Source organism: Podarcis erhardii (genome assembly GCF_964252035.2).
Source record: "Podarcis erhardii genome assembly, chromosome: 4".
NCBI classification, from domain to species: domain Eukaryota; kingdom Metazoa; phylum Chordata; class Lepidosauria; order Squamata; family Lacertidae; genus Podarcis; species Podarcis erhardii.
In genome coordinates this window covers 21,432,594-21,458,544 of record NC_138508.1, presented here as the reverse complement: position 1 = coordinate 21,458,544, position 25,951 = coordinate 21,432,594, and the positions used below count along the sequence as shown (strand labels likewise).

The following is a 25,951-nucleotide window of genomic DNA, read 5'->3' as shown; positions in this document are numbered from 1 at the left end:
CAAACCCTTTGATACATCTAGAATTGTTCTCTCTGGATTTGCATCTGTGTATTAAGCCACTGAAGTTCTTTGAAAAGAACTTCAGAACACTGGGTTTGTGGGTAAAATTTATTCCTCTAGTTTGCATGTCCTACTGAAAATAAGTCTAGGCATGCGTAACTACAATAATAACACGTCTCCCCCCTGTTCGTCTCTACCTCCTTTCCCTTTCATATCATCTTGTGGTGTTGAATTTTAAAAGTTAGTCACTAACATGTATGCAAATTTAATTTGTGACATATCAGGAAGCCAGTCATAGAAGTCATATACCTTTAACGGCCTTCTGTTCACCAAAGTATACCCAAACTTAAGAGATAAAATTTCAGTCCAAGAACACAAAAATGTCTCTGCTAGCGACTGAAGACATCAGAAAAGATGTGTTCATTCCACAGTTTGAGAATTTCAGTTACATCACCTGACTTGGCACTGGTGAAGGTAGAGAAAACAGTGTCCAGCTTAATATATGAATGAACAACCACTGCTTTCAATGAATGAATCTATCACCCTGCTGAACTCTGTCAATGAAATCAGAGTGACATAGCAGGGCCAAGCACAATTCTGAGCTGGATGGTGCCCTATGTCTTTTCCTTGTGAAATAAAAGATTATTACTAGATATTTGTACAGTGGTACCTCGCAAGACGAATGCCTCGTAAGACGAAAAACTCGCAAAACGAGTTTTTCGTTTTTTGAGTTGCTTCGCAAGGCGGATTTCCCTATGGGCTTGCTTTGCAAGACGAAAACGTCTTGCAAGTTTGTTTCCTTTTTCTTAAAACCGTGCATTCACTTCGAGGAGCAACTCATAGCACGCGGTGTGGTAGCCTTTTTTGAGGTTTTTGAAGACCTGGGTGATTTTTGAAGCTTTTCCAAAGTCCGTGCTTCGCAAGACGAAAAAATCGCAAGACGAAAAACCTCGCGGAATGAATTAATTTCGTCTTGCGAGGCACCACTGTAATTGAAATAGTTCTACCAAGCAACGTAAGATATACTAACAGACTGCAGAATTAGGGCCAAGTTAATCAAATAGGAGCTATTATAAAATATTTTACTTAGCAAAAGTGCACCCAAATAAAACAAGTATAAGGAAGCCAAGTTACCTGATCGAGAGAAATCTGAAGTCTATGAAATTCAACAAGTGATTCTTGGATTAGAGCGCTACTTGCTTTTGTCTGATTCAAGGATTCAATCAGATCTTTATTTTCAAGTATATTTCCCTGAGAGGTTGCAAGTGTCTGCAGGGAGGAAAAAGAGTTCAGTTTCCTTATAACTGGGCAATTTTAAGGAAAAGTGAGGTGTATATATGGAATATGTGGCAATACTTTAAAAATTAGAGAGATGTTGATGAAATCTAAGTATGCATTACGTTTCTTGAATGCTGGAACCTGGCTACCCTACGCTTCCGTCCTAGTCACAGCATTTCATTCACTTACTGCCAATTCACATTAAAATGAATTTGGGTATGCTCCTGAACTCATTTTGAAATTGGATTGTATTAGTCACACAGCTTTCTCATCATCTCTAAATCTGGTTTTCACATTAAGTTTGAACAAGCCCTGATAGGAGCTTGAACTGATAGGGTTCAATGAGTAAAATTGCAATGATTTATTTACATATTCCAAGAATATACAAAAATCTGCTGTGATTTTAAATGAGTTATTGACGTAGTCAATGAAATGCTTCACTAATGATCAACTAGGTAATTTTTAAGAAGTCATCATGCACAGATATGGATTGTGTTATTAATCCACAGGTAATGAGGCATGCCTGAGAAACTGTACATAAAAAGACGAAAAAGGACCTCTACACTTTCAATCTTACACAGCATATAATGTGTTTGCAACTGTATCAGTTATACAGTGGTACCTCGGGTTTCAAACATCTCTGTTGACAAACGTTTTGAAATTCGAACACTATAAACCTGGAAGTAAATGCTTCCGCTTTCGAACGCACCTCGGAAGTCGAACTTCCGAGGCAGCTTCCTGTTTGAGTTTTCCATATTGAGTTTTGAGACTTCCATATTGAGTTTTTGATTTTTGAACATTTTGGAAGTCAAACGGTCTTCCGGAACAGATCACGCTTGAAAACCAAGGTACCACTGCAGAAGAATTTTCTGAAGGAAGAAAAAAACTGCTGATCTGAAAGTGTTTTTCATCCTTTCCCAAAGAAAAACTTTCAAATTTAGCACTCTCTCGTTCTAAGCAGGCATAGGGAACATCCAGCCCACAGTCCTAATTAGGTCCATCAGGCCTCCCCATCTGGCTCACAATACCATTTCAGCCAAGCCATGCCCACCTGCCCTATACCTGATATCTTCAAAAGCCCCTTTAAAAAACACTGTCTTGCCCAGGGGCTTCTGAAAACCTGACAATTAGCTGCACAAAACAGTACCTTGAAAGGGCTTCTGGAGACCTTATAAGGCAAAAAGGTCACCTGATATCATTGCAACATCAAGTGACTGGCAGGTGGATGGATCTAGGCCACTTTCTGCTCCATATATAAGCTTGATTCCACATCCCCTTTTCCTTATGCATTGTTCCAGAGCACAGTGCAGCCTTTAAAAGCAACTTTCCAATGTTAAGACTGTTGTTCTTTCTCCCCAACTCCCCCCAAGCAAGCAATCCATATTCTATGGCAAGCTGGCCTAAAATAGTTATAATCATCAGATATTTAAACATATTTCTGGCAGTAACGATCTTCTAAGTCTGTTGTTGCCTTTCATACAGAAACTCCTAAATAAATGCAGCCCATCTACGTTTTACCTCCAAAAGTGATTCTTCAAGTTTTGCTAATTGTATCTTCTTATCTTCTTCCTGCTGTAACAATTTTGTCTTCTGTTCTTCCAAATCTGGTTTTTCATGTTGAATAGTCAAAGCTAGAAGCTGGCAGGCAATTAGTGAGATGTCAGAAGAGAATATCACAAGACGACGGAATTTTCAAGCAATGGTTTATCACAGAAATGAGAGGAATCCTGGAGGTTATCACAGCAGGATTCAACTATAGCTCCTGTCCAAGTTTCTCTTGCTATTTAGTTGAAATCTGCTTCCCTACAATTTTCATTCATTGGTTCCAGTCCTGTTCTCTGGAGCAACAGAGAAGAGGTCTATTCTATTTTCCATGTGACGGGCCTTCATGTATTTGAAAACTGCTATGTCTTTCTCTTCTACAGGATAAACATACCAGTTCTTGCAACTGTTTCACCTAGGATTGGTTTCCAGCCTAAGAATAAATTTGTTGTTTCATTTTGTTTTTAGCAGTCCAACTGCACAAATGGCTCGTGTTAAGCTTGTGATTCACTACAATTCTATTCTTTATGTACTGTTAGCAATACAGGTCCCCACTATCTTCACTTGTGCATTTATTATAATTTATAGTAAAATACAGGATTTTACATTAATCTCTCTTGAATTTCATCTTGCTGGTTTTGATCCAGTGGTTCGGCCTGTTAATATCCTTTTGTTCTGATTTTCTGATAAAATCAAGATATTTGCTTTTTCAACACTGGTTTGGGTCCAAAAGGTGCTGTTTGTATTAACTGAAAGGTATTTCTATATGTTATAATGGACTCTGTGTGTCTTCCTACTTTTGAGCATTAGGAGAAGTCAAATCCACTTGAGTCCATTGCAACACCACAGGATAAAGGCACTTTACTCCCCCAAACTTGCTCCCACTCAATACTATTGATTCCCTTGCCCTTCTCAGATACTGTGCCTATCCTACACTACTACAGAGAGCTCTCCAACCCTGAGGCAGATTTTTGGGTATTGTAGAGGACTACAGTGAGGAAGAGAAGGCACAGAAGCTCCTCTGATTTCACCACTCATGGCTCTCCAAATCTAAAACACACTATTCAAGTTTTCAGTGAAAATGAATTGAATGTAATGGTAGCCACTGAAGCTCTGTTGTTTTCTAGATTCATAAATGCAAATGTACCAAACACAAAGAGATGTCTGGTTTATTAATATATTTTGTTTATCATTAACATGAATAATGTTATCCCGAGACAATGTTTTTCATTCATTGCTTGGCTTATCAGTCACATAAATAAGCAAATTAATATCCATTGTTAGCACCAACAAGAGCACAATAAAATGAATGAGAGAATATTCCAGCACTATTTACTGCTTCTCCACCATTAGTCTACTCTAAACTGACCTTAAATAATTTTGATTTCTTTTACGCATTAGACATATTTCAACTATATTACCTTGGCCCACAGCCCTGTGGTTGTTCCAACAGGTTTCTATGTGACTGGGGTGCAACACTCATTTTAACAGAAGAAAAAAGGACATTTTATAGGCAGGGGAACTCTATGTGAATCAGAACCCACAAAAATAATTGGACTGAAAAGGCTTAAAACGTAACTTTCTAGTCCACAAAATCCAACTCAGCCCAGTGATTCAGATGGATTCTCACCCCATGTTTTTCAGTATTAAGTACAGTAACTTGCACACATTAAACTTTTGCACATTCAGCTTTGCGTGCATGGGGGAAAAATTAATTAAAAGGGAGTGGAAAAGAGGCAGGGTTCTGGGGAAAATGGCATTGGCAATCCTACTTGCCATTGTTTTTACTCTTCACAATTTTAGCTTTAGGCACAACTCAAAAATGTAACCCTCATATAAGCTGCATGTTATTTTCTATTATAACAGAACTTTCTAATCTAACCACTTAAGGACATGTTAACTAAAATGAGAATATTTTTTTTCTCTGTGGAGATTGCCAGCTGTGCAAGAGTGCTAAAAGGGATTAACGCACCATGAGGAATGTTGAAGAAAAATAGCCACTCATTGTGTTTTGATCCAAACACTGCCTGGGGCTTCTTTATTACAATCATGTAGGGAGAAACAGCCTAACAACTGAGGGCCACAAGCTGCTCGGCCCTAAGCAGAGAATGCCATGCTTATACAGTGGTACCTCGGGTTACATACGCTTCAGGTTACATACGCTTCAGGTTACAGACTCCGCTAACCCAGAAATAGTAGCTCAGGTTAAGAACTTTGCTTCAGGATGAGAACAGAAACTGTGCTCTAGCGGCACGGCGGCAGCAGGAGGCCCCATTAGCTAAATTGGGTGCGTCAGGTTAAGAACAGTTTCGGGTTAAGAATGGACCTCCAGAAAGAATTAAGTACATAACCAGAGGTACCACTGTATAGGGAAAAAACCCACTAACATGCTTCCCTATATTAGAGCACAATGTGTTTTTGGCACTAGCTCAAAATATGTTCATCAACGTAAGCGCTGTCATTGTAGTTACAGAACCACCTATATGTTCTCAGAATCTTCTCATTTTCTTCATCACCCATCACATCTCCTTGTCACAAAACAGTGGTTGACCAAAGTTTAGGTGTGGCCATTCTTCCTTTACAGGTTTCTGTGATACAAGCATTAATACTGTACAAAAGGGCCTCTCAGGGAAAGAAATCAGGATTTTCCACCAGTGGTATAAAGCCCCATGTCCTTAGGTTAAAATGAAGAGTATCATTCCTTGAGATGTGAATGCCTACCTGCCCTCTTAAGCCACTCCGTGTTATTGTAAAGTTAACCTCTGTAACAATGGAAGCTGCATCAGGCGGAATGTCAGGATTTGGGTTTCGGGTTGATAGAAACAGGCGGAATTCTTCGTTATAGTCAATTATTTTGTCACCTATTTGTACAACGTATCGAGGACCTGTGGGAGGAAAACATACCAAGATGAACAACTTTTTAAAAAGTGTTACATGCTCAGTATTATCTAATAATTATTATAATTAACATAATATCAACTCCACTGCATTCACAAGCAAGTAAAGTATGCAAGAAAATGGGCAAATGATCCATTCACTATCAACACCTTCTTGCTGTATATCTAGTGGCTGCCTAGTATAACACAGTAGGCTGGACAATCAACCTGTAACCAATTCCCATTACTAATCTACCCAATACGAACCAGAGTATGGTGTACAGATAGACACCATAGTATAAGGCACTATATGTCTTATAATGGAGTACATCTGTGATATGCTATTGGTAACCTACCACCATATCCTGAACCAGATGAAAAACAGCACAAGTAGTCTTTGTGTACACTGACACAAGAAGATCCTGCTTCCTTTCTTGAAAGTATTCCTGGAACTGACTGGCAATCCAATTATAACGAAAAATAGCAAATAATAATAATCTTAAACTCTGCTTAATTTGACCAACTGAACAAACATGGAATGAATCAGACCCAGGGTGAGTCCTTGCTGTGCTAACTGCGGACCAAAGTTGGTCATAATGAAGTGTCACTTAAGGATAAGTGTGCAATTAAGAAGAAATGTCCAAGTGTGAAGAGGTCAATGTGAACCTTAGTATAATCTATCAGCTGGCAAATTGTTTCAGGTGAAGGATGTGCACTGATTTTACTTATTTACCACATAAATTTCACCTGCTTGTTGTAAAAATGTTGAATCCCAAATAGGATTTGTGTATGCACCAATTCACTGTAAAGTATAAATCATATTTTTATAACAAGCTGTGAAACATTACCAATGCATGATGGTCAAATGCAAAATAATAAAGAACCCATACTACACTTGCACTCATGAAAACATGTCCATCTGCAAAGCAGACACAGGGGAATTCTGCATGGCTGAATTGTTCCTATTTCCTCAGTTAAACAACATCAGAGTTTATTGTTTCATGTCCAGACCTGGGTGAATGAGAAGCCTGGTGAGAATTTTTAGTGATGATATAATTTTTTTAAGTATCTAGGATTTTAAAAAATCCATGCAAACAGCACAGCTATTTTTAAATTGATTTGTCCATTTATCTGACTGAGAAGCGGGGGGGGGGGGGGAGTATTGTATTCCTGCCACAATTAAAGTTGGAAATTTACCTTGCGCAACAAGGTCCTTTCTGAGCAATGGATAAAGCACAGGTTCTACTCCATCCATTTCCTGTATAATGAGAGTTTTCCCAAATCGCACAGCCAGCTCAAGAGCGTTAATGAAGTTGGCATCCTGCACAAATAAAATTTTACCACCATTGTTTGATCTACTTCAGTATTAACATATTAAGTCGACGATAGGGGAAAAAAAATGAATGCATCATCAATACATTTTCAGATCCAGTCAAGATGTAAACAAAATACAGTGAAACAATTTTTATCAAGGCTGTATTAAAACATACAGTCCCTGTTTGGAAGCATTGCCAAACTATGGGCTCTTGTGCTCCACATCTCCTCCTCTAGTAACAGAAAAATCTGGTACAGAACTTCGACTGAGCAGCACTTCTGTCACATGCAACATTAGCCACAAGGTGGAGGGGAAGGTGGGCACTGGCCCTCTAAACAGCAGAAGAAGACATTTGGAGCGATGTGAATGCCTCTGTCATTTAAATGCCTTTGAATCCAATGAGGAAGAAGTGAAATTGGGTTGCTACAACTCCCACCCCCAAATTGGGAATAAAACACTGCAGATGTAGACAATTCTTTTTCAGATCAGGTATTTTGCGTAAGCAGGCTCATCTTTGCAGGATCGGTGGAGGGAAAATTTATAATTTAAAAAAGGTATAAGAGAATAAGGGGATCTCTTTTCCAATATTAAAGAACCATCTAAAAGATTCCAATAGGACCTGTTGGTTGACGATTTCCAAGCGTGATTCTTTCAAATGAGCTTTCAGCCATTCAGTAGCTCTGGAAGATGGGTCTATCAAAAATGGGCAAACTTTACTCTGTTAAAAAAAAAGGAGGGGGGAGAAATGTCTTTCAATCATGTTTCTGTTTGAAAGAAACTACACAAGTATATAATTTGTATGAAAACACCCCATTAATCATCCTAAAAGGAAGTAATGAAAAGCTGAAAATGTTTGCATTGGGTACAGCAGTCATAGTATATAAAGAAAAAAAGGTATCACAGGAAGGGGGAGAGAAACATAGGAGATAAAATTCCAGTTGTAAAGCATTCCCAATTTAACACTGCAGTATCCCTTCTTAGATATTCAACTATTACCAGGATTTCAAATGCAGGGAAAGAAATTTTAAATGCTTAGTAGTTCACTTGGGCATACAGGGGGAGACATTGTTTTACTTACTTATTATTTATTAAATTTATATCCTACCCTTCCTCGCAAAGGAGCCCAAGATTTCCTAGATAATCTAATACAGTATTCATGGGATCATGGGTTCACTCCACAGACAACACTGAGTAGAGGCAGAAAATGATCTAAAAGACTGCCTAGAGGAGAAAAAGTGACAGACAACCTCATTCTTCACTTGCACCCCCTGGACAGCCAGGTTGTAGCCTTCCCCACTGCACACACTATCTCAGTACGAGAGTACTATCATGCTACACAGGCAGTGCCTCCAAAAGAATAAAAAAGCAATACAATTTACCTGTAAAATCACAAGGGCATTTTCTATTGACAGATCATCCGAGGGCAACCCTTCACTTTTCCAAATCAATTGCTCGCTCTCTGTGCTCAGGAATCGCCTAAGATCAAATTCTAACAAACAGAAGATGTTTCTTTTAATTCCATTAAATTTGCTAGAGCATTTTATGTTTGTATGGCTTCTCACCATTTGGATGAGTATCTAGGACATATTAAATTGTGCTTACCTCCCCATATCTGTGTGTTATTTCATTAAGGGGCCTCATAAATAAAATAAATAAATTGATCACTGAGAGCTGGTTGGGGGGACAACCCCTTATGTAGAGCACATAACTTGCTTTCGTTGGATTGTAAAGAACAATTCGCACACAAAAGTCAAAACAGATTATCTGTTTCTAAGCAGAGAGTAGCTGATATTATTTTGTTCAAGTTCTATTTGAAGAGGTTTCAGGAGTCCCTCCCCCCTTCCCTTGATGTAGAGGTGTATGACTATGTTTGAGTAAAGGAGTTACAACTCTGGCTTCCCAGTACAATACTACTGACTAATCAATGTTCAATAGCACATAATTATACCTTATAATTCTGATTAATATTTTATTTATTTTCATATCAAATATATAGCAATACCTACTTTCCAGATTAGCTGATTTTGTCCATGAATCCAAACTTGCTTTTCTTTGATCTTCAGGCGCAGCAGAAAGATAAGTAATGAATGCAGCAGACAGTTGAGCTCTCATTGGCAGTGTGCTCAATTCATCTGCTATCTCTGAAACCTGAAAATAGATTTCCAACACGATATTGTATTTCTCTGTGTACTTAAGCGAATTTTTTTACATGAGTAGAGCAGTCTTGTTAAATACTAATATAGCCACACTAGTAACTTTGTCAGCCTTGAATAATTTTCAGGGTCACAAGACAGACAACATGTAGAAATGCATACTGGACCCATCGCACTTCTCGTCCACTCCATCTTCACATGCAACGACTTCAGCTTAAATGCCTGTGAAAATACTACAGGCAAGTATAGGCTAGGCATAGTTTCTTCACTATCATGTGCGAAAGCTTTTATAGAAGGAATTTTTTTTATGTTCTCTAGTGAATCTCCAGGGGACGTGGGTGGCGCTGTGGGTTAAACCACAGAGCCTAGGACTTGCCAATCAGAAGGTTGGCATTTCAAATCCCCATGATGGGGTGAGCTCCCATTGCTCTGTCCCTTCTCCTGCCAACCTAGCAGTTTGAAAGCACGTCAAAGGGCAAGTAGATAAATAGGTACCGCTCCGGCTGGAAGGTAAACGGCGTTTCCTTGCGCTGCTCTGGTTAGCCAGAAGCGGCTTAGTCATGCTGGCCACATGACCCAGAAGCTCTACGCTGGCTCCCTCGGCCAATAAAGCGAGATGAGCGCCGCAACCCCAGAGTCGGTCACGACTGGACCTAACGGTCAGGGGTCCCTTTACCTTTACCTTTACCTTTACCTTTACCTTTACCTAGTGAATCTCCACTGAGCACAGAACAACACTGGGGATTGGGGAAAGCATGGTAGATAACTGTGTGAGCTGAACCTTGTGTTAGACAAGTTCCAAGTAATTGTAAAATGAGAGAACTGTGCTACCAAAACCTTTGAAAATAGCCCCAAAACTGAGGTAAGGCCAAGAAGTAACATCCCAAAGTGGTACCACTGAATACTGTAGATGAAGTGGAGGTCCTTTCTATGGAATAGGTGAACTGGAAAATAAAAGTATGCCTCTCAAAGTCAGTTCAGGGCCTTTAAATAGTTTTTAATACTTAAGGCAATCAAACCTAGCATCAGAAATGGGCCACAGCCCACAGAAGACAATAAATACATTGTTCATGTTGCCTGCTATTGAAGGCACCTATTGCCTTCACTAGAAGAGGGATGTGTGAAATGAAGCTATGCTTATTCAACAGTAAGGAACCCCAGATTAATTGCTAAGAAACCAAAATCAGAAGAACTAAAAATGAAAGTAAGAGATGAATGCCAAGCAATATGCAACAGTAAAATAATTCCACACAATTACTCTACTATAGAACGTCATACCATACAGAATAAAAATTAAAATAATAAAAAATTGTCCAGTAGCACCTCATAGACCAAGTAAGTTTGTTCTGGTACAAGCTTCCGTGTGCATGTGCACTTCTTCAGATACACATGAAAAGCATGCACACGAAAGCTTATACCAGAACAAACTTACTTGGCCTATAAGGTGCTACTGGACAATTTTTTATTTTTTTATTTTGACTGCATCAGACCAACACAGCTATCTACCTGACTCTAGTTTGAAGAATAAAAGGCATATTTTTATTGAAGCTTCAGCAACCAACCTGTGAGTTCCATCTCTTATGCTCCCTATCAAGTTGTTTGATCAATATTTCTGCAGCTTTCACTGTCTCTTGTGCTTTAGCAACTTCTGCTTCCAGCTTAGCTGCCTCACTTGTTCTGGCCTGGAACCTGTGGACCAACTGAACTGTTAAGACTTAAGGAACAAAAGAATGCGTTTCAACATAAAGCCTTTTTTAATTTCAAAAGGATAGCAATGGTCACTTTTTGTAAAACATGTCAAGGCAATTTAACAATGAAAAAACATCAACAAGAATGTACATAATAATAATTTAAGTCCAATACAGATACGGACAGGTGGAGAAATTTCCACTTAAAAGGCCTATTGGAAAACAAGTCTTCAACAGGTGCTGAAAAGATAAAAGATAGGACCTGTCTGGTATGTAACAGCAGAGATTTGAAAGAGTAGGTGCCACTCCACTAAATGCCTGATTGCTACATCTTCTGGAGGAATCCTGATGGAATTGTGCCTGCAGGAGGCCCTCTTCTATAGATTGCTTTGTTTGCTTGAGATATATATTTGGTGAGATTATTTTTTAGGTATTCTTGTCCCAATAGATGGGACATAATTAAAAGTTCTAATCAATTAATTAAAAATTAATTAAAAATGTAAAGTGTTTGGATGAAAAATACATACCTATCTCTTAATTCTGCAACCCTTTCACCAACAGAATTAACCAAATCTTCTAGCTTCTTTTTTCTGTCTTCTGTTTTCCGAAGATTACTGAAATATATTAAGAATAATAATTGAGATCCTTACCAATCAACACAACACGCAAAAGTGTAGGCATCTTTCAAAGATGGATGTTTCCAATGTTTGGGATCTGTAGCATATGAATTTAACCCTGCTGTGTGGGAATCTCTTGGGCTGCAGATGGGATATGCCACATAGACAAAACGTAAGCAAGAAGGAACCCTCAAGTCCTGGTTTTCTCCACCTGCATCAATCTCTACCTCGGTGGCAATACCAGGCCTAAGAGATCTCAACATGGCAGCAAGATCCCCAGCGAAGCTAACAGGTGGTTGGCCAGAAAGATGCAGGCAATGTAGGTAAGACCAAGGCCATGGCAGGACTAGTCTCCCAAATTTAGAAAGAATTAGCACAAGACTGGGCAAAGGCTTTAGGTCACAGCGGTTCTCAACCTGTGGGTCCCCAGATGTTGTTGGACTACAACTCCCATCATCCCTGAGCTCTGGCCTTGCTAGCTAGGGGTGATGGGAGTTGTAGTTCAACAACATCATTGAGAAAGACTGCTTTAGGAGAAGACATCTCCCAGCCAACTAGCCTCCAATCCACTTCTTCTCCTTTCTTATCCAGGGATCTCAAACCATGCCAGATCACAATAGATCTAATGGGTCCATGACACTATGCAAGCTTACTTGAAAGTAAGTCTCAGAATGACACTTGCAGTATGCACAGAATTGCAGCCTTGGACTAATGAGATACCTATTATATCTAATTGGATTAACACGTTAACGAAATATTTCCCTAGTGCCAACAACTGTTGGTACAGACCAAGACTAGACAACAAACAGTGCAAAAAGCATGTTTGATTCCAAACTCTATTTCATAGGGACGCGGAATTTATTTTTCAGACTTGAGTCAAACTCTTCTTCCATCAGATTAGTCCCATGCTTCAAATGTAAAACTAAACTAAACCATGCCTTGATCCCAGGTTAACGCAGCAGGAGGACGAGGGAAAGAGAACTGTGACCGTGGTCTTCACTTCAGGAACCCAAACATTGGTTTCATATTACTTTCATATTACTGTCGAGGAATTAAAAGCAACTGTAAAAAAATGTGCATTACTTACGCTTCAAGGCCTGCCTGTTCAGTTTCCAGAGGTTGAATTCGTTCCAGGACATAAGAATATTGAACATTGGCTTTAACCCATGCAGCTAAGGGTGCCGCTGCAGTACTGGCCCTTTTAGCATTCTGAAATATTGAAACATACTCATATTATCATGAGAAGGCATGCATCCATTTTAACTGTTTAAATACACTTCTATACTGTAAATATAATGCTTCCATCCCCACACATAAAATAAGCAATACAGAATCACTGGAAATTGTATCCTGCATTAAACCAATAACATGATTAACTTACAAAGCAGCACTGTCATTTCAATGTATAAAAATAAATAAGTTTTCCCCCCTTTCCCACCATTTCTGTAATGTTGGATGATGAGTGATTCCAAAATGTAATTCATTTAATCAGTATTTATTATTTCATTTTATAGTTCTTTTTTACTAGCTCTTTTTTTCTGCCTTCCAATGTACTAAACCACAAAAATGTTTACAGCTTCAAACTGTGTTACAATATATTTAAAAATAAATTGAAAATTGAGTAGTCAAGCATAACACTACAGAGTAATTTTTTGTGTGTCTTCTGTGAAGTAAGAGTTGCTTAGTTCAATGGAATTTAGTCTCAAGGAAGTGTGTATAGGATTGCAATTTGAAGCAGAAGCAGCAAACAACCAGTTGCAAAAGCACACTGTCATAAAATTGTTAAGTACACAAAGAAATTACCTTTGGATCAAAAGATCCCTTATTTTTAGCTAGAAGTTCTTCCACACTCTCACGGATTTCCTTTGGAATATTTCGAGCGTCAAAGGTTGCAATATCTTCCCTCACACCTCTTTTGGCAAGAAAACTGCAAAATATATTAAATGACTGAATACAAAGGCAGAAATGGGCACTTCGTAACAGGTATCGCTATGGTCTTTCTTTGGTATTCAGAACAAAATACATAATCTTTGGAAAAGATATATAACCAAGTTGTTTTTCTTAACGATATTTTCCCCTGGATTTTATTCCTAGGAGAGGTAGGCAAGCAAGAAAGGTGCATAGCTGTCAACTTTTCCCTTTTCTTGCGAAGACTCCTATTCGGAATAAGGGAATTTCCCTTTTTAAAAAGGGAAACGTTGACAGCTATGGCAAGGTGTCAGAGCAGCAGCAGACAGCATGATGGCAGTTACCTGGTCTCCCAATATCTAATCACTGCTGCTTCCTGGGGGGAGAGGGGGCAGGGAGGTAAGTGTGGTGCAAATGCACCAGCAGGGCCAGTCTAGCACTCCTGCCAATGTGTTTGCATTGGACTGACTTCCCCAACCCCTCTGTCCCCATAAGCAGCAGCAACTCAGCTGCTGGGAGGTCAGCTAAATACCACCACCCTATAACACCATCCGCTAAGGCATCAGATTCTGCTTGATCTGGACTATTCCCAATCCTGATGACTTGGGTTTCAATATTTTTATTGTGATTTTATTAATGTATATTCGTTGACGTCACTTGTAAGCAACATTGGAAGGATTTCTGTCCTGAGAGGCAGACTATATATAATGAAATGAATAAATAAAATCTTCAATTACCTCTTCATGCTCACCCATGATGTATCAAAGATGCCCATCAAGCGTAAGACACCCTCTAGTATATCTCTAATTATGTCCGGTGGCATACGCAGGGAGCGGATTTCTGACAGAGATTCTGGTTTGATATTTCCAACGGCTAGCTTAGCTTCATTAACCAGTGGCTAAAACAAGAAAAATAGGGAAATTACCAAAGTTGATTAGTTTTAACAAAACTTTAACTTCACCTTTTTAATTGCAGCTACAATGTCTCAAGAATCTCAAAGCTTAATTAAAAGCAGGTGGCAATAAGTGGGAAATATTAATGTAGGTCTTATGGTCACTGTTTATGAAAAATGGATATGCGGGGATTGGGCAGGGGGTGCAATAATAAACAATACTCCTTCTCCTGTCCAATTTTCCCACTGTGACCACTATCAAACCTTTCCACATTCTGCTATGCTCCCAACCCCACCCCTTGGTCCCTTGCTTATTAAGTGTGTTCTTTCCGTTCCTCATTTCACTGCAACAAACATGGCTAGTTTCTTCACTCCTTGTCGGGTGTGAAGCTGTTGGTTCATGCTGGGGTCAGAATTTGCATAGTTCCACAATATAGCTTAAGGGGCATAAAAAGTACCAAAAAGGAAAAGAACCAGACAGGGACCAGAACACTAGAAAATGAGGAAGCTGATAATAATAATAATAATAATAATAATAATAATAATAATAATAATAATAATTTAAAAAAAATATCAAATTATTATTGAATTATCCCGCCCTCCCCAGCCGAAGCCGGGCTCAGGGCAGCTAACAACAATAAAATAATACAACATTCTAAAATCATTTCATTAAAATTAATTCAACTCAGGCTAAAGTTCTGTGAAGATTGCCAAAGGAGGGAGTCAGGCTGTGCCCTGACCAAAGACCTGGTGGAACAGCTTTGTCTTGCAGGCCCTGCGGAAAGATGTCAAGTCCCGCAGGGCCCTAGTCTCTTGTGACAGAGCGTTCCAAGAGAAAGCAAAGAGGAGGAAGAAAAAAAGATAATGGAAAGGACAAGCAAGGAGTCAATGAGGAGCCACAACTATGTGCCTTCCAGGCAGAAAACTTAGAACACGTCACATGACAGCAGAGACCCCCTCAAAAAGTGATGAGAAGCAACATGATACTAGCCTGAGAGAGGCTTCTTACCCCAATACTCATCTCTTCCTAAATTGCTGCCCCTCCAATCACTCCAAGTCTTGCTGCTCTGGCAGAAAGAAAATAATCCTACTCCCATTAATTTAATGACCTATCCAGCCATGCCATGGAGATTATCTCCACAGGGACCAAAGTTAGCTTTAAGAAGCTAACATGAAAATAAATGGAGATGCTCACATCCTTTTGTTTTCACTCTAGCCAACATTCAAAGCCATTATGCACTCAAGCATGCCTTTTTCAGTACTTGTCCCCTTAAAATATACATAACTCATTCTTGATTGCACATCCAGAAAATAATGGAGCACAAATAAAAGCTCCAGGAAGCTCCATTATGTTCTTTGTGTTTTATAAACCAGGATCTAAAGCCAATAAAGTTCCATTGTTATTACCTGAACCTCTCTCAGTTCATCCTCAATTATCGTTTTTCTTTCTTCGATTTTTACAACTTCTTGCGCTATTTTTTGTTTTATTTTCTCCATTTCTGATTTCTGTTCACTTGCATCCTATAAGAAAATAGGTATTATCCACAGGAGCTATCCACAGGTCTCCCCCCCCTCCATTTCTTGGGTTTGAATACTGCACTGCAACATGAGGACTTTTACCCTTTATGGTGATTTTGTACTAGTGCACAGATCACTCTGGTGCATTGATGCAAAGGCTCACAGGATCAGATAAAAACCCTGCTTCCCCTCGCCTTAAGACTCAACCCAGCCCTTATTATAGCACAGCAGCAGTCACCCACAGTTAGGTTGCGCGCGCGCGCTCTCTCTCTCTCTATATATAAATAGATATACTGATTGATTGATTGAATGATTGACTGATTGATTGATTGAATTTATATACCGCCCTATACCTGGAGGTCTCCGGGCAGTTCACAGAATAAAATCAAAATATAAAACCTCCTATATTTCAAGATAACAGATCTAATATTCAGAAGTCCTACAGCCCTAAGAACAATTTTATATTAGACCCAACATGTTAAATCTTGCAATGTTGACAATGGCAAGAAATTTTGCCAACGTTTTTCTCTGCCAGTGGTAACTTCTGTTTTTCTCTGCCAGTGGTAACTTCTCTTCTCTGTTTTTCTCTGCCAGTGGTAACTTCTGCTTCATGCTATTCTCTTCCTACCACCTTATCTTTATTTTTATTTATTTCCAGATATCCATGCAGACTTTTCAACAGTAGTGGACATCGAGGTAGAACGACTTCTCAACAACTTACAGGGAGGAAGAGAGCAGGCAGGCAGGTCATTGCAGTGCATACACATCTGGGAAACCAGTCTGGCACTCTTGCCAGTGTGTTTGCACCATCTCCATCCTTTCCCTTCCTGATAAGAGCAGTAGCTCATCTGTCTGGAGGTTAAGTGAGCAATGTCACCCCAGCACATGTCCACTGCTGTTTTTAGAAGGAAAGCACTCTCAGTGCAGCTTCCATTAAACACTTGTCAAATATACAAGAAAATTAAACCAGCAGTTAAAACACTGCAAAAAGCAGCAGAGTACTCTTATGAAATTAAAGGGAGTAATTTACAATCAACATGTTTAAAACCAGCAATATAAGCCTTTAAAATTTTCAAAACAGCACCATCATTAAAAGCAGCTCGGAATAAACGGGTTTTCAAGGCTCATTTAAAAGCCAGCACTGAAGGGGCTGTTCCCCTCTCTCCAGAGGATTCACCTTTCTTTACTAACTGCGTTCTTTTTCTCCACCTTTCTATGCCTTGTTGATTACTTCATTTAATCTTTTTGAGCATCTTTACCAGCATGCTATCAACTGGACAGTCTCCATTCTCAACCTTCCTGTAATGCATTTGCAACTTTATGTTTATACACATTACCTGCATAGAAACAGTAATTTCTTGGAGCGCAGCATCAGCTTCACCTTGCTTCATTTTCAGCAATATACTTTGTTCTTCAGCTTTCCTGTTCAATTCATCAACAAGAGCTTTTGCTTCGTTCAGTTTAGCTACTCCAGCCTAATTGACAAGTGGAGAGTGAAGAAATGTCATTTAGATAGTAAGAAATATACAGAAACAATACCTCCTTATTTGGACAAAAAAATCTAAGACAAACACATTGTTTGGGAAAGATAATGTAAATCCAAAGTCACCTATGTCTTATATACCTGCAAATGGCTTTGCCTTTTTATCAGTTCTGCTCTTTTGCCATTATGGATGGCACGATACATATGAAGAAAAGTTAAATATCTTCTGGGCGTAGCTCCATAGGGTTGACATGAGTCATGGATCATCAAAAATGACTTCAGGAACTCGGAATCACCTATGAAACATGCTTAGAAAATCAGCATTTATATGTAGGCAAAAAAATATACAAACACAACTATAACAAAAAACCAAATTATCTGAAGCATGGCAGAAAAGGAACTGTTGTTCTCATCTAAAAGGTGTTTCTCCTTCGATGATTTGAAGCTCTCAAGCGGGAATGAGTTCCACCTGGTGCTCCAAGGCAGAACACACCGTAGTTTTGAGGAAGTAGGTGGCTCTTCTCTCCCCTCAGGAGCCAGTTCCCTTCAAGTCAAGTTACAGACAAATAACACAACAATGCCTTTTATTTCTTTCAAAATTAATTAATTTCTTTCAGAATGTCTGTGTTTAACCTGAAAAGCCCAAGGGGTATGGGGTGGTAATGCAGTCAACAGCTTGACAAGGCAAGACAGAAAAACATGGGCAATCCTCCTCAAAAGAACCTTGAGGGGACTCAAATAGCCTGGGTTGAGTGAGGTATATTACATCCTCTGTGTCATCAGAGCTGTTCCTCCATGTGCCTCTCATCTGCCAATCAATTGAGGAGAGTAATCCCCCCCCCCAGTAGGCCCAGGCTTCTTTTCAACAAGCTGCTGTATAGGGTACAGCATGAGCAACTATAGCCCTGCCTGAGACCTTATAGGGCAATGGAAACTGATAGCAAACAAATGTTAGTGCAGTCGTACCTTGGTTGACAAACACCTTAGCAGTCAAACGTTTTGGCTCCTGGACCCTGCAATCCCGGGAGTGAGTGTTCCGGTTTGTGAACATTCTTTTGGAAGCCGAACGTCCGGCAGGGCTTCCGACTGGCTGCATGAAGCTCCTCCTGCAGCCAATCAGAAGCCACGCCTTGGAAGTCAAACGGATTTCTGGAACGGATTCCATTCAGCATCCAAGGTACAACTGTATCCGATTGCTGGTGTAATTTGGAACAATGAGTGAAATTGCAGTAAGTGCTTGAGCCAGGTCTTGAGCAGCCTATGCCCCATCTGGATTCTGTTTAGATAAAGACCCAGCTGCAAGTGGGTGGCTAGAAACAGTGCAAAGCCAAAGGGCCTACAACATGACTTGTCTATCGTCCATTTCTCTAACAAAAGTTTGTACATGCAGGGGGAGGGGGTTATAAAGCCAAGGCTGCATCCAGCAGCACTTGGCATGAATGTGAGGTATTTGTTCAGTTGAAGGTATCAGTGGAAAGTTACAGGTTTATTCTTCTTTGATGATCACTCGTAGCAAAGTTTGTCTTCCATGAACACTGTCTTAACAGTAAGTCCGTAAGTGACTGTGGAGGCCATTTCTGGATCCACATGACCTTCCACAGTGGCAGATTAAAGTTGATTAATTTCAGTTGGTCAACTCTGAGTTGGATGTAGCTGAATAGACTCATAGGATCTACGCTGGACAAAGGCAGGAAACAAACTGAAATGTAAGAGAGCTACTTCCTCAAACTATCTGTGTTTCTTGCTTTCAGACACTAGGTTGAACTAGATTCCATTTGAGGATCTTCATCATCCATGGGAGAAGAAAATGTCATCCCAGGCATTTTCTTTTAAAAGTATTAGAGTAAATTTAAAGCTGCTAGTTTTAGTTTCTAGTATTACCCGTTTTGCCTAGAATCATGTTTATTATGTATCTTCTGCATATACTTTATTCTCTGCAGGTCACTTTTCCTACTGAAATTCTACCCAAGGTTGATAAAATCAAATTATACCATTGGTCTACTAATTTTGTATACAATGGGTCATAATTTAATGTCTAAATGTCTTCAATATTTCTTGTTACTTACACAACAGTTTTGAAAGTAACTCTAACTGCCTAATGGAATAAGCAAATATCTCACCAGAATTCTTCTTTCTGCGTTCCTTTGGTGTTTTAGCTTTTTCCTTTTCATCTGATTCAATAAACAACATTTCAGGTATCTAAAACATGAAGATAAAAACAAATAGTATCACTGGATATTTTTATTGCAAGTAGATATTTACCAAGGAAATATAATTGCATGGGTGCCACCCATTCCAAGCTTAAGAAAGAATCCTGGGTGCTCCTAGAGTGGTTAGTTCTGAGAAAATGGAGCTGAGCACAAGGAAAAGGCTTCTTAATGCCCTCCCACCAGATGTCAAAGAGAACAACAACTACCAGACTTTTAGAAGACATCTGAAGGCAGCCCTGTTTAGGGAAGCTTTTAATGTTTGATGTATTACAGTATTTTAATATTTTTTTGGAAGCCGCCCAGAGTGGCTGGGGAAGCCCAGCCAGATGGGTGGGGTATAAATAAATTATTATTATTATTATTATTATTATTATTATTATTATTAGGCTTGGACACTTAGAGTAATCTCGAGGTTACACTGCTTCCACACCTTAGAAGCAGATGCAGAGATGAAAAAGTAGGTGTAAGTACAGTGGTGTAAGTACCTCTGGTTACGTACTTAATTGGTTCCGGAGGGCTGTTCTTAACCTGAAACTGTCCTTAACCTGAAGACCACTTTAGCTAATGGGGCCTCCCACTGCTGCCGCCACACCACTGCAGGATTTTTGTTCTCATCCTGAAGCAAAGTTCTTAACCTGAAGCACTATTTCTGGGTTAGCAGAGTCTGTAATCTGAAGCCTATGTAACCCGAGGTACCACTGTAGGTGTAAGCACCTACTTTTGGGTAAAAGGATGATGAGTGAAACCAGTCTAGAACCATTTAAGATGAAGTAAAGGCTACACCTACATAGAATAGTAGTCCTCTTGCTCATTCCCTGGATAGCCTGTCATTCACAATAACTGCTATCCCTCTATTTCAGTAATTAAATAAAATTGAGTAACTCTGAATATATGAATACAGAAGCAACAGAAATGAATCCTAGAGGGCATTAAATACACTGAATGGAACTTCAGTATTTCTCTCTGTGCTTACCTTTTTCATACTGTTTTCAGACCAACTCTCCATCCAGAGGACCTGACATTTCTTATGAAGGGCAGGATTACTTTCGCAATTTATTGTGAAGTTCAGATTAGTAGAATCCATAATCAACACAACATGAAGGTTCTGTTGAATTCCTAAAATGTAAACAGTGTATTTGTAAATCATAAACGTTGTGTTTAACACTTTACCTAAAATTTTTATATGATATTAGGGGCTGTACACCTGCTTGCTTCTTTTACATCACAACCACAAGCTGGAGACAAACAAGTTTTGGAACCCACCTCCAGGCTACATGGATTGTGTTTTGAAAAAGTATCCAGTAGGACAGCAATTATTATGTGTTTATATAACCTAATGCATATCAAATTTTAGTAATATATTTTTTTTATCATATATACTTGTAAAATTGCCATGTTTCTCCCCAGATTCCTTTGTAATCACTCACATACATACACAAATACATACATACTGTGATTCACTTACTGTAAGTGAAATAGTTAAAAACTGGTCCTGTAAATCCATCTTGTGATGCTTGATCTTTCAGAGGAGACAGGAGTGGCTCTAATTCTTCTATTGTGTACAAGCCAGGAACCTCACCTATTTCAGGAACAGGTTTTTATAAATATCTAAAATTACTAAAATCATTTTCAGCATTCCATTTTGTGAACAATTAAATAAATGTTTTATAACTTCTTTACTTGAAAATATTTTAATTCGAACATAAAACCAGATAAAGGAAAATACAATAATCTTACATTTTTCTCCTTTTTTAGCTGAAATTTTAAAAATTTGTACAGGAAAAGCCAATACTCTTCCATATCACTATAAAATAAACAATTAATTTACTATTTCCTCAAGAAATACTAACTAGCTTTTTGCTTTAGGATGCAGGCTTCTTAATTCTTCTCTTATGTAAGCCACGATGATGCCAGGAAATGTCCAATTGGCCATGGTTTCCCAGTCACAGTTACCAGAAAACTATGGCAACCAGCTTCTGGAACAAGCCAAGATCTTAAATCATACTTCAAAGTTGTTTAAGATTCTGGCTTGTTCTTAACTTAAGAGTAACCACAGTCCATATTGGTTCAGGTAACAATACAAACAACAATTAATCCACAATGGAAGCAAAACCTTCCAAAAAAAATGTGAGGAGGAAGAAGAGAACAAAAGCCGGGGCTAGGGGGAACCCCTAGATCAATTTTTGTAACACTGAACTATTGACAAGTGATATGTCTGAAGGCAATTGTACTTTACAAGACACAACTAGAATTCAGTGCCTATTGAAATTTGCAGCAGCCCTATTGATCACATCAGGCCCTATTGTAGGCCACTGACCTCTTATTGTAATCTCACCTGACGATAGTAAGCTGTTGATCATCTCAAGAAATGTGGATTGGACAAACTGATAGTCCTCAAGCAACAACACAACATGTTGAGCTTCAATTCCCGCAAGCTGCATCACCTGGAATAATGGAATAGATTGTTTACGGGAAGATATATCAAGCTGCCAAATCAGTAGAATTGAAACATCACTAATAAATTATCTGAAATATTGAAACTAAAGTTCTCAAAATAAGATCTGTTTCACACTTCAACCCAGGATTACATAGTCAAAACAAAATAAAAAAATTCCTTCCAGTAGCACCTTAAAGGAATTTTTTTATTTTGTTTTGACTATGGCAGACCAACACGGCTACCTATCTGTAACCAGGATTACATAGTATTTATATTTTCATGGTATAAACAAATGCAGCGAGCCACAGACTATTTCAACACATAAGCTATAAGCATATGATTTGAGGCTAAATGTAGAGAGAGGTGCCGGGCCTCAACTATTTTACTGCAGTTTTGGGTTTATTTAGTGTGTTTAACATCACAAATCACCAAAGGTTTATTTGACAAGTTATAAAGTAATTCAAAATATTTTAAAGAAAAAATAAGTTTATGATGTGAAGTTATTGAGACAGTTGATATATTTCTAATGATACTGTCCTCCTCATAGTCAGATATACACCTCAAAATAGAACAGACAAGATTCAGGAAAGAAAGAAACAAAACACAAAAGTTTGGGAGGGACAGATAACACTTTTAAAAGGTGAATGGTATTACTCCAGAAATCTTGTCCAAACTAAGGCAGCTAATGGATAAACAAAAGAAACTGAAAATCCCTGAATTTCTATTCATTTATAAAGACCACTTTAAAATAATTTAAGAGGGTATATATAGCACCATCCAGTTCAGCTTGGCACATATAAATAGCACACAGCATAATGTTTCAACTCCTATAGACAACAGATTGTCCAATATGGAATCTTTCAATAGTGATCTTCCTTTATTTAAGTTTTTTGAGAAGCAAGCTTGAATAACATACAATATATATATATATATATATAGTAACTTACATGTTTCAAATCATTTTTGAACTGCTTCATTTCATAGCCTCTGGAAATTTTGGGTGTAATGAGAACAGCTCCATGCATGTGACTAACCAATGAAGTAACAGTTCGACGGCCCACTCCACTTTGGCCTGCTAACAGAAGCGACCCTCCAGGAAAACTCAGTACTCTGTCAATTCTAGATACATAATCAAGGACTTCTGGGAACAGCAAAATTTCTATTTCGTGGTTGTCACGCCCATAGTGAATAATGCCCTAAAGAGAAAGAAGTAATAAGTAAACAAATGCAAATGCAACATTAAATATAATGATATGCAACAGCAGAGACATAATACTGGTTTGTTCCTATGTGGCTTACTGATTCTTGAGATATACTAGCCAAAATGTAGAATTATAAAAATCCACTTTTATTCTAGAGGATAAAGGTAAAGGGAGCCCGGACCGTTAAGTCCAGTCAGGGACGACTTTGGGGTTGTGGTCTCATCTCACTTTACTGGCCGAGGGAGCCGGTGTACAGCTTCCGAGTCATGTGGCCAGCATGACTAAGCCGCTTCTGGTGAACCAGAGCAGCGCACGGAAACGCCGTTTACCTTCCTGCTGGAGCGGTGCCTATTTATCTACTTGCCCTTTGATGTGCTTTCGAACTGCTAGGTTGGCAGGAGCAGGGACTGAGCAACAGGAGCTCACCCCGTCGCGGGAATTCAAACCGCCGACCTTCTGATCGGCAAGCCCTAGGCTCTGTGGTTTAACCCACAGCACCACCCGCGTCCCTATTCTAGAAGATAGAAGTTGCTTAATTCATTCTTCATAGGCTTCTCACCTCAATTTGTATTGAGGGAAAAATGTGTGTATAGCTGGAAAGTTTGGGTGAGTTATAAAATCTGGTGGCCTGCTGTGAAATTATCTTGCCAGCTATACAAATGGCATCTATGTTGTTATTATAGTACCAAAGTCGTGTCTAGATCTTCCTGATTAGGAATAGAAGAACAGGTGATTCATTGATTCACACATGTTCAACACACAATAAGCAGCAAGTAGATATGAAACCGCTATCACAGATGAAACATCACCATTAGTAGTACGTTAGATCACCTCAAATGAGACCATTAGTCTTATCTGAAAGGTGCTTTTGAGTGGGCATTTGGACACCACCAAGTAGGTTGTGTTCCTCCAGTTTCTTAAAGGCAGGGAAAGATTCACACTCTTCAGGAAGCTTTTGGTCAACCCTCTCTTGGCTAAGTGTATAAGACACCTAATACTATGGTATATTATTCACATACAGCAGGAGACAGTAATTTACCACACTAAGTTTGGGCCGCGCCAAGGGCATTGTGACAGGCACGGCACGGGGCTTCAGCTGGATTGGTGCGCCTGCTGGGCCCGCACCTGGCGCCCGGCTTGGCGCTGCTGCGGGTGGCACACTCGGTGGCCGCACTGGAGCAGCTGGAGGGTGTGCTGTGCGCTGCCTGCCCGGTGTTCCGCGTGCAGGGCCTGTCCACCAACCTGGCCTCGGACAACGGGCCGCAGTGTGTGGTGAAGGCAGCCTGGGAGCTCCGCGGGGATGGGCCGATGGAGCGGCTGCTGCTTGTCAACAAAGCCAGTGAGCAGGCGGCGCCGAGACGCACTCCTGAGCGCGTGCAGAGTATGTTCCTCCTCCAGGTCCGGAGGCAGCTGTGGGACTGGCTTTCAGGGTATTTATATTTTTCAAAATATAGTCCGGTCCCCCATAAGGTCTGAGGGACAGTGGACCAGCCCCCTGATGAAAAGTTTGCTGACCTCTGGATTAAGAGCTTGGAAACTTGATCCTATGCATATTTACACAGAAGTAAGTCCTACAAGTAAGTTTATGAGGGATAACCTTAGCTGTATAAGATGCTGCATTTAGCAACTGTTTATAGAATAAGCTGCACTGTGTGTTTTTACAGCAGTTGGGGGACTCTTCAGAGCAAATTTTGGGGTAGTGAGAGTGCTACAAAAAGGAAGAGAGAAGGGGAAGTCGCACTGAGTGAGGGAAAGTCTGTCTGTACAAGTTAGTACTCAGTCTCATATGAATTTCTGAAGTACATATGTATAAATATATTGATCTGTTTTGATATACCTTTTTGATGACTTCTTTTAGGTCTGCTGAGTTAAGTTTGCCAAGTGGCCTTCCATGGGATGGCAATGTTTGTCCTGGGGCCATAGAGGTTCCTAGTTCATGACGAGCTCCCCATGTTACATAGAAACTATCTGTGAAAATATAATGAAGGTGGGGTCATATTATATTTTATATAAATTTTATTTCAATGCAATAAATATTGGAAACATGAAAACAAAACCAACCATTTTATTTTATTTTACCTGCCATGCTGTCCAAAATATCTGAACCCCAATCTCCTTGAAAAACTTTCATCAAAATATTATCAAATACATGAAGTTCCTTGGATCCAACAATTTTGTCACGAAAGAGACGGCGGGCTTCATAAGCAACAATTTCCAAAACAGTATCTACCGTGTGTGTTGATGCCCCTATGAAGTATAAATTAATAATATACATTATAGAGTTCAACCCCTGAAATTCTGCATTTCAACAGAAAGTCAAAATTAATGCAGCAATATAGGTTACATACCAGAAGGAGACCATCAAGAAGCAAAGGGGGAAATAAAAATCAAGAATGAAAATGAAGGCTTCAAAACTATTCTAATTTCAAAAGTACATGGTAAAACCAAGCTCTTCATAAGCATTAAATAAAAACAATACAATGGCACTTAGTAGGAATTTTCATTTAGGTCATTGGCAGGATAGCTGTCTAAGTATAGTCACTCCTCATATTAGCAGCAAGTAAGACAGCAAAATGGTGTTACAAATAAAAGATGTATGCTACATCATAATATTACAGCTCATACTGTCTCTTTTTTCATAATGTGAGGTAAGACTTCAGTAGATGTTGCTGCATAGGTCTCTGACTTGCAATTGAAATAAAATAATACCTGTCTATCTGTCTCTCTATCTGTAAAATAAAAGCTTTGCCTTTTGCTTATTTAAACTGATATATCAATTTTTCTGCCAGGGCTAATTGCCACAGCTCGCTGTACCAAGAATTCAATGTCGAA

General features: G+C 39.2%; 1 protein-coding gene across 2 annotated transcripts in view; it reads right to left on the bottom strand.

Annotated features, from left to right (window-relative positions):
- Positions 1-25,951, bottom strand: part of DYNC2H1 (dynein cytoplasmic 2 heavy chain 1) — a 147,931-nt gene that overhangs the window by 70,235 nt on the left and 51,745 nt on the right. The window contains exons 48-69 of one of the 2 annotated variants that reach the window (XM_081859973.1): positions 25,199-25,366; positions 24,957-25,087; positions 22,865-23,113; positions 21,816-21,924; positions 20,946-21,059; positions 20,454-20,596; positions 19,391-19,469; positions 17,412-17,566; positions 17,125-17,262; positions 15,677-15,790; positions 14,115-14,275; positions 13,273-13,396; positions 12,557-12,678; positions 11,380-11,466; positions 10,727-10,853; positions 9,018-9,159; positions 8,391-8,500; positions 7,631-7,729; positions 6,894-7,017; positions 5,542-5,705; positions 2,797-2,916; positions 1,135-1,269 (exon numbers count right to left, since the gene is read on the bottom strand). In XM_081859973.1, the coding sequence (XP_081716099.1) occupies positions 1,135-1,269; positions 2,797-2,916; positions 5,542-5,705; positions 6,894-7,017; positions 7,631-7,729; positions 8,391-8,500; positions 9,018-9,159; positions 10,727-10,853; positions 11,380-11,466; positions 12,557-12,678; positions 13,273-13,396; positions 14,115-14,275; positions 15,677-15,790; positions 17,125-17,262; positions 17,412-17,566; positions 19,391-19,469; positions 20,454-20,596; positions 20,946-21,059; positions 21,816-21,924; positions 22,865-23,113; positions 24,957-25,087; positions 25,199-25,366 (2,915 nt within the window). The remainder of the gene's footprint in view (positions 1-1,134; positions 1,270-2,796; positions 2,917-5,541; positions 5,706-6,893; positions 7,018-7,630; positions 7,730-8,390; positions 8,501-9,017; positions 9,160-10,726; positions 10,854-11,379; positions 11,467-12,556; positions 12,679-13,272; positions 13,397-14,114; positions 14,276-15,676; positions 15,791-17,124; positions 17,263-17,411; positions 17,567-19,390; positions 19,470-20,453; positions 20,597-20,945; positions 21,060-21,815; positions 21,925-22,864; positions 23,114-24,956; positions 25,088-25,198; positions 25,367-25,951) is intronic. The other variant, XM_081859974.1, reaches the window with a different exon arrangement.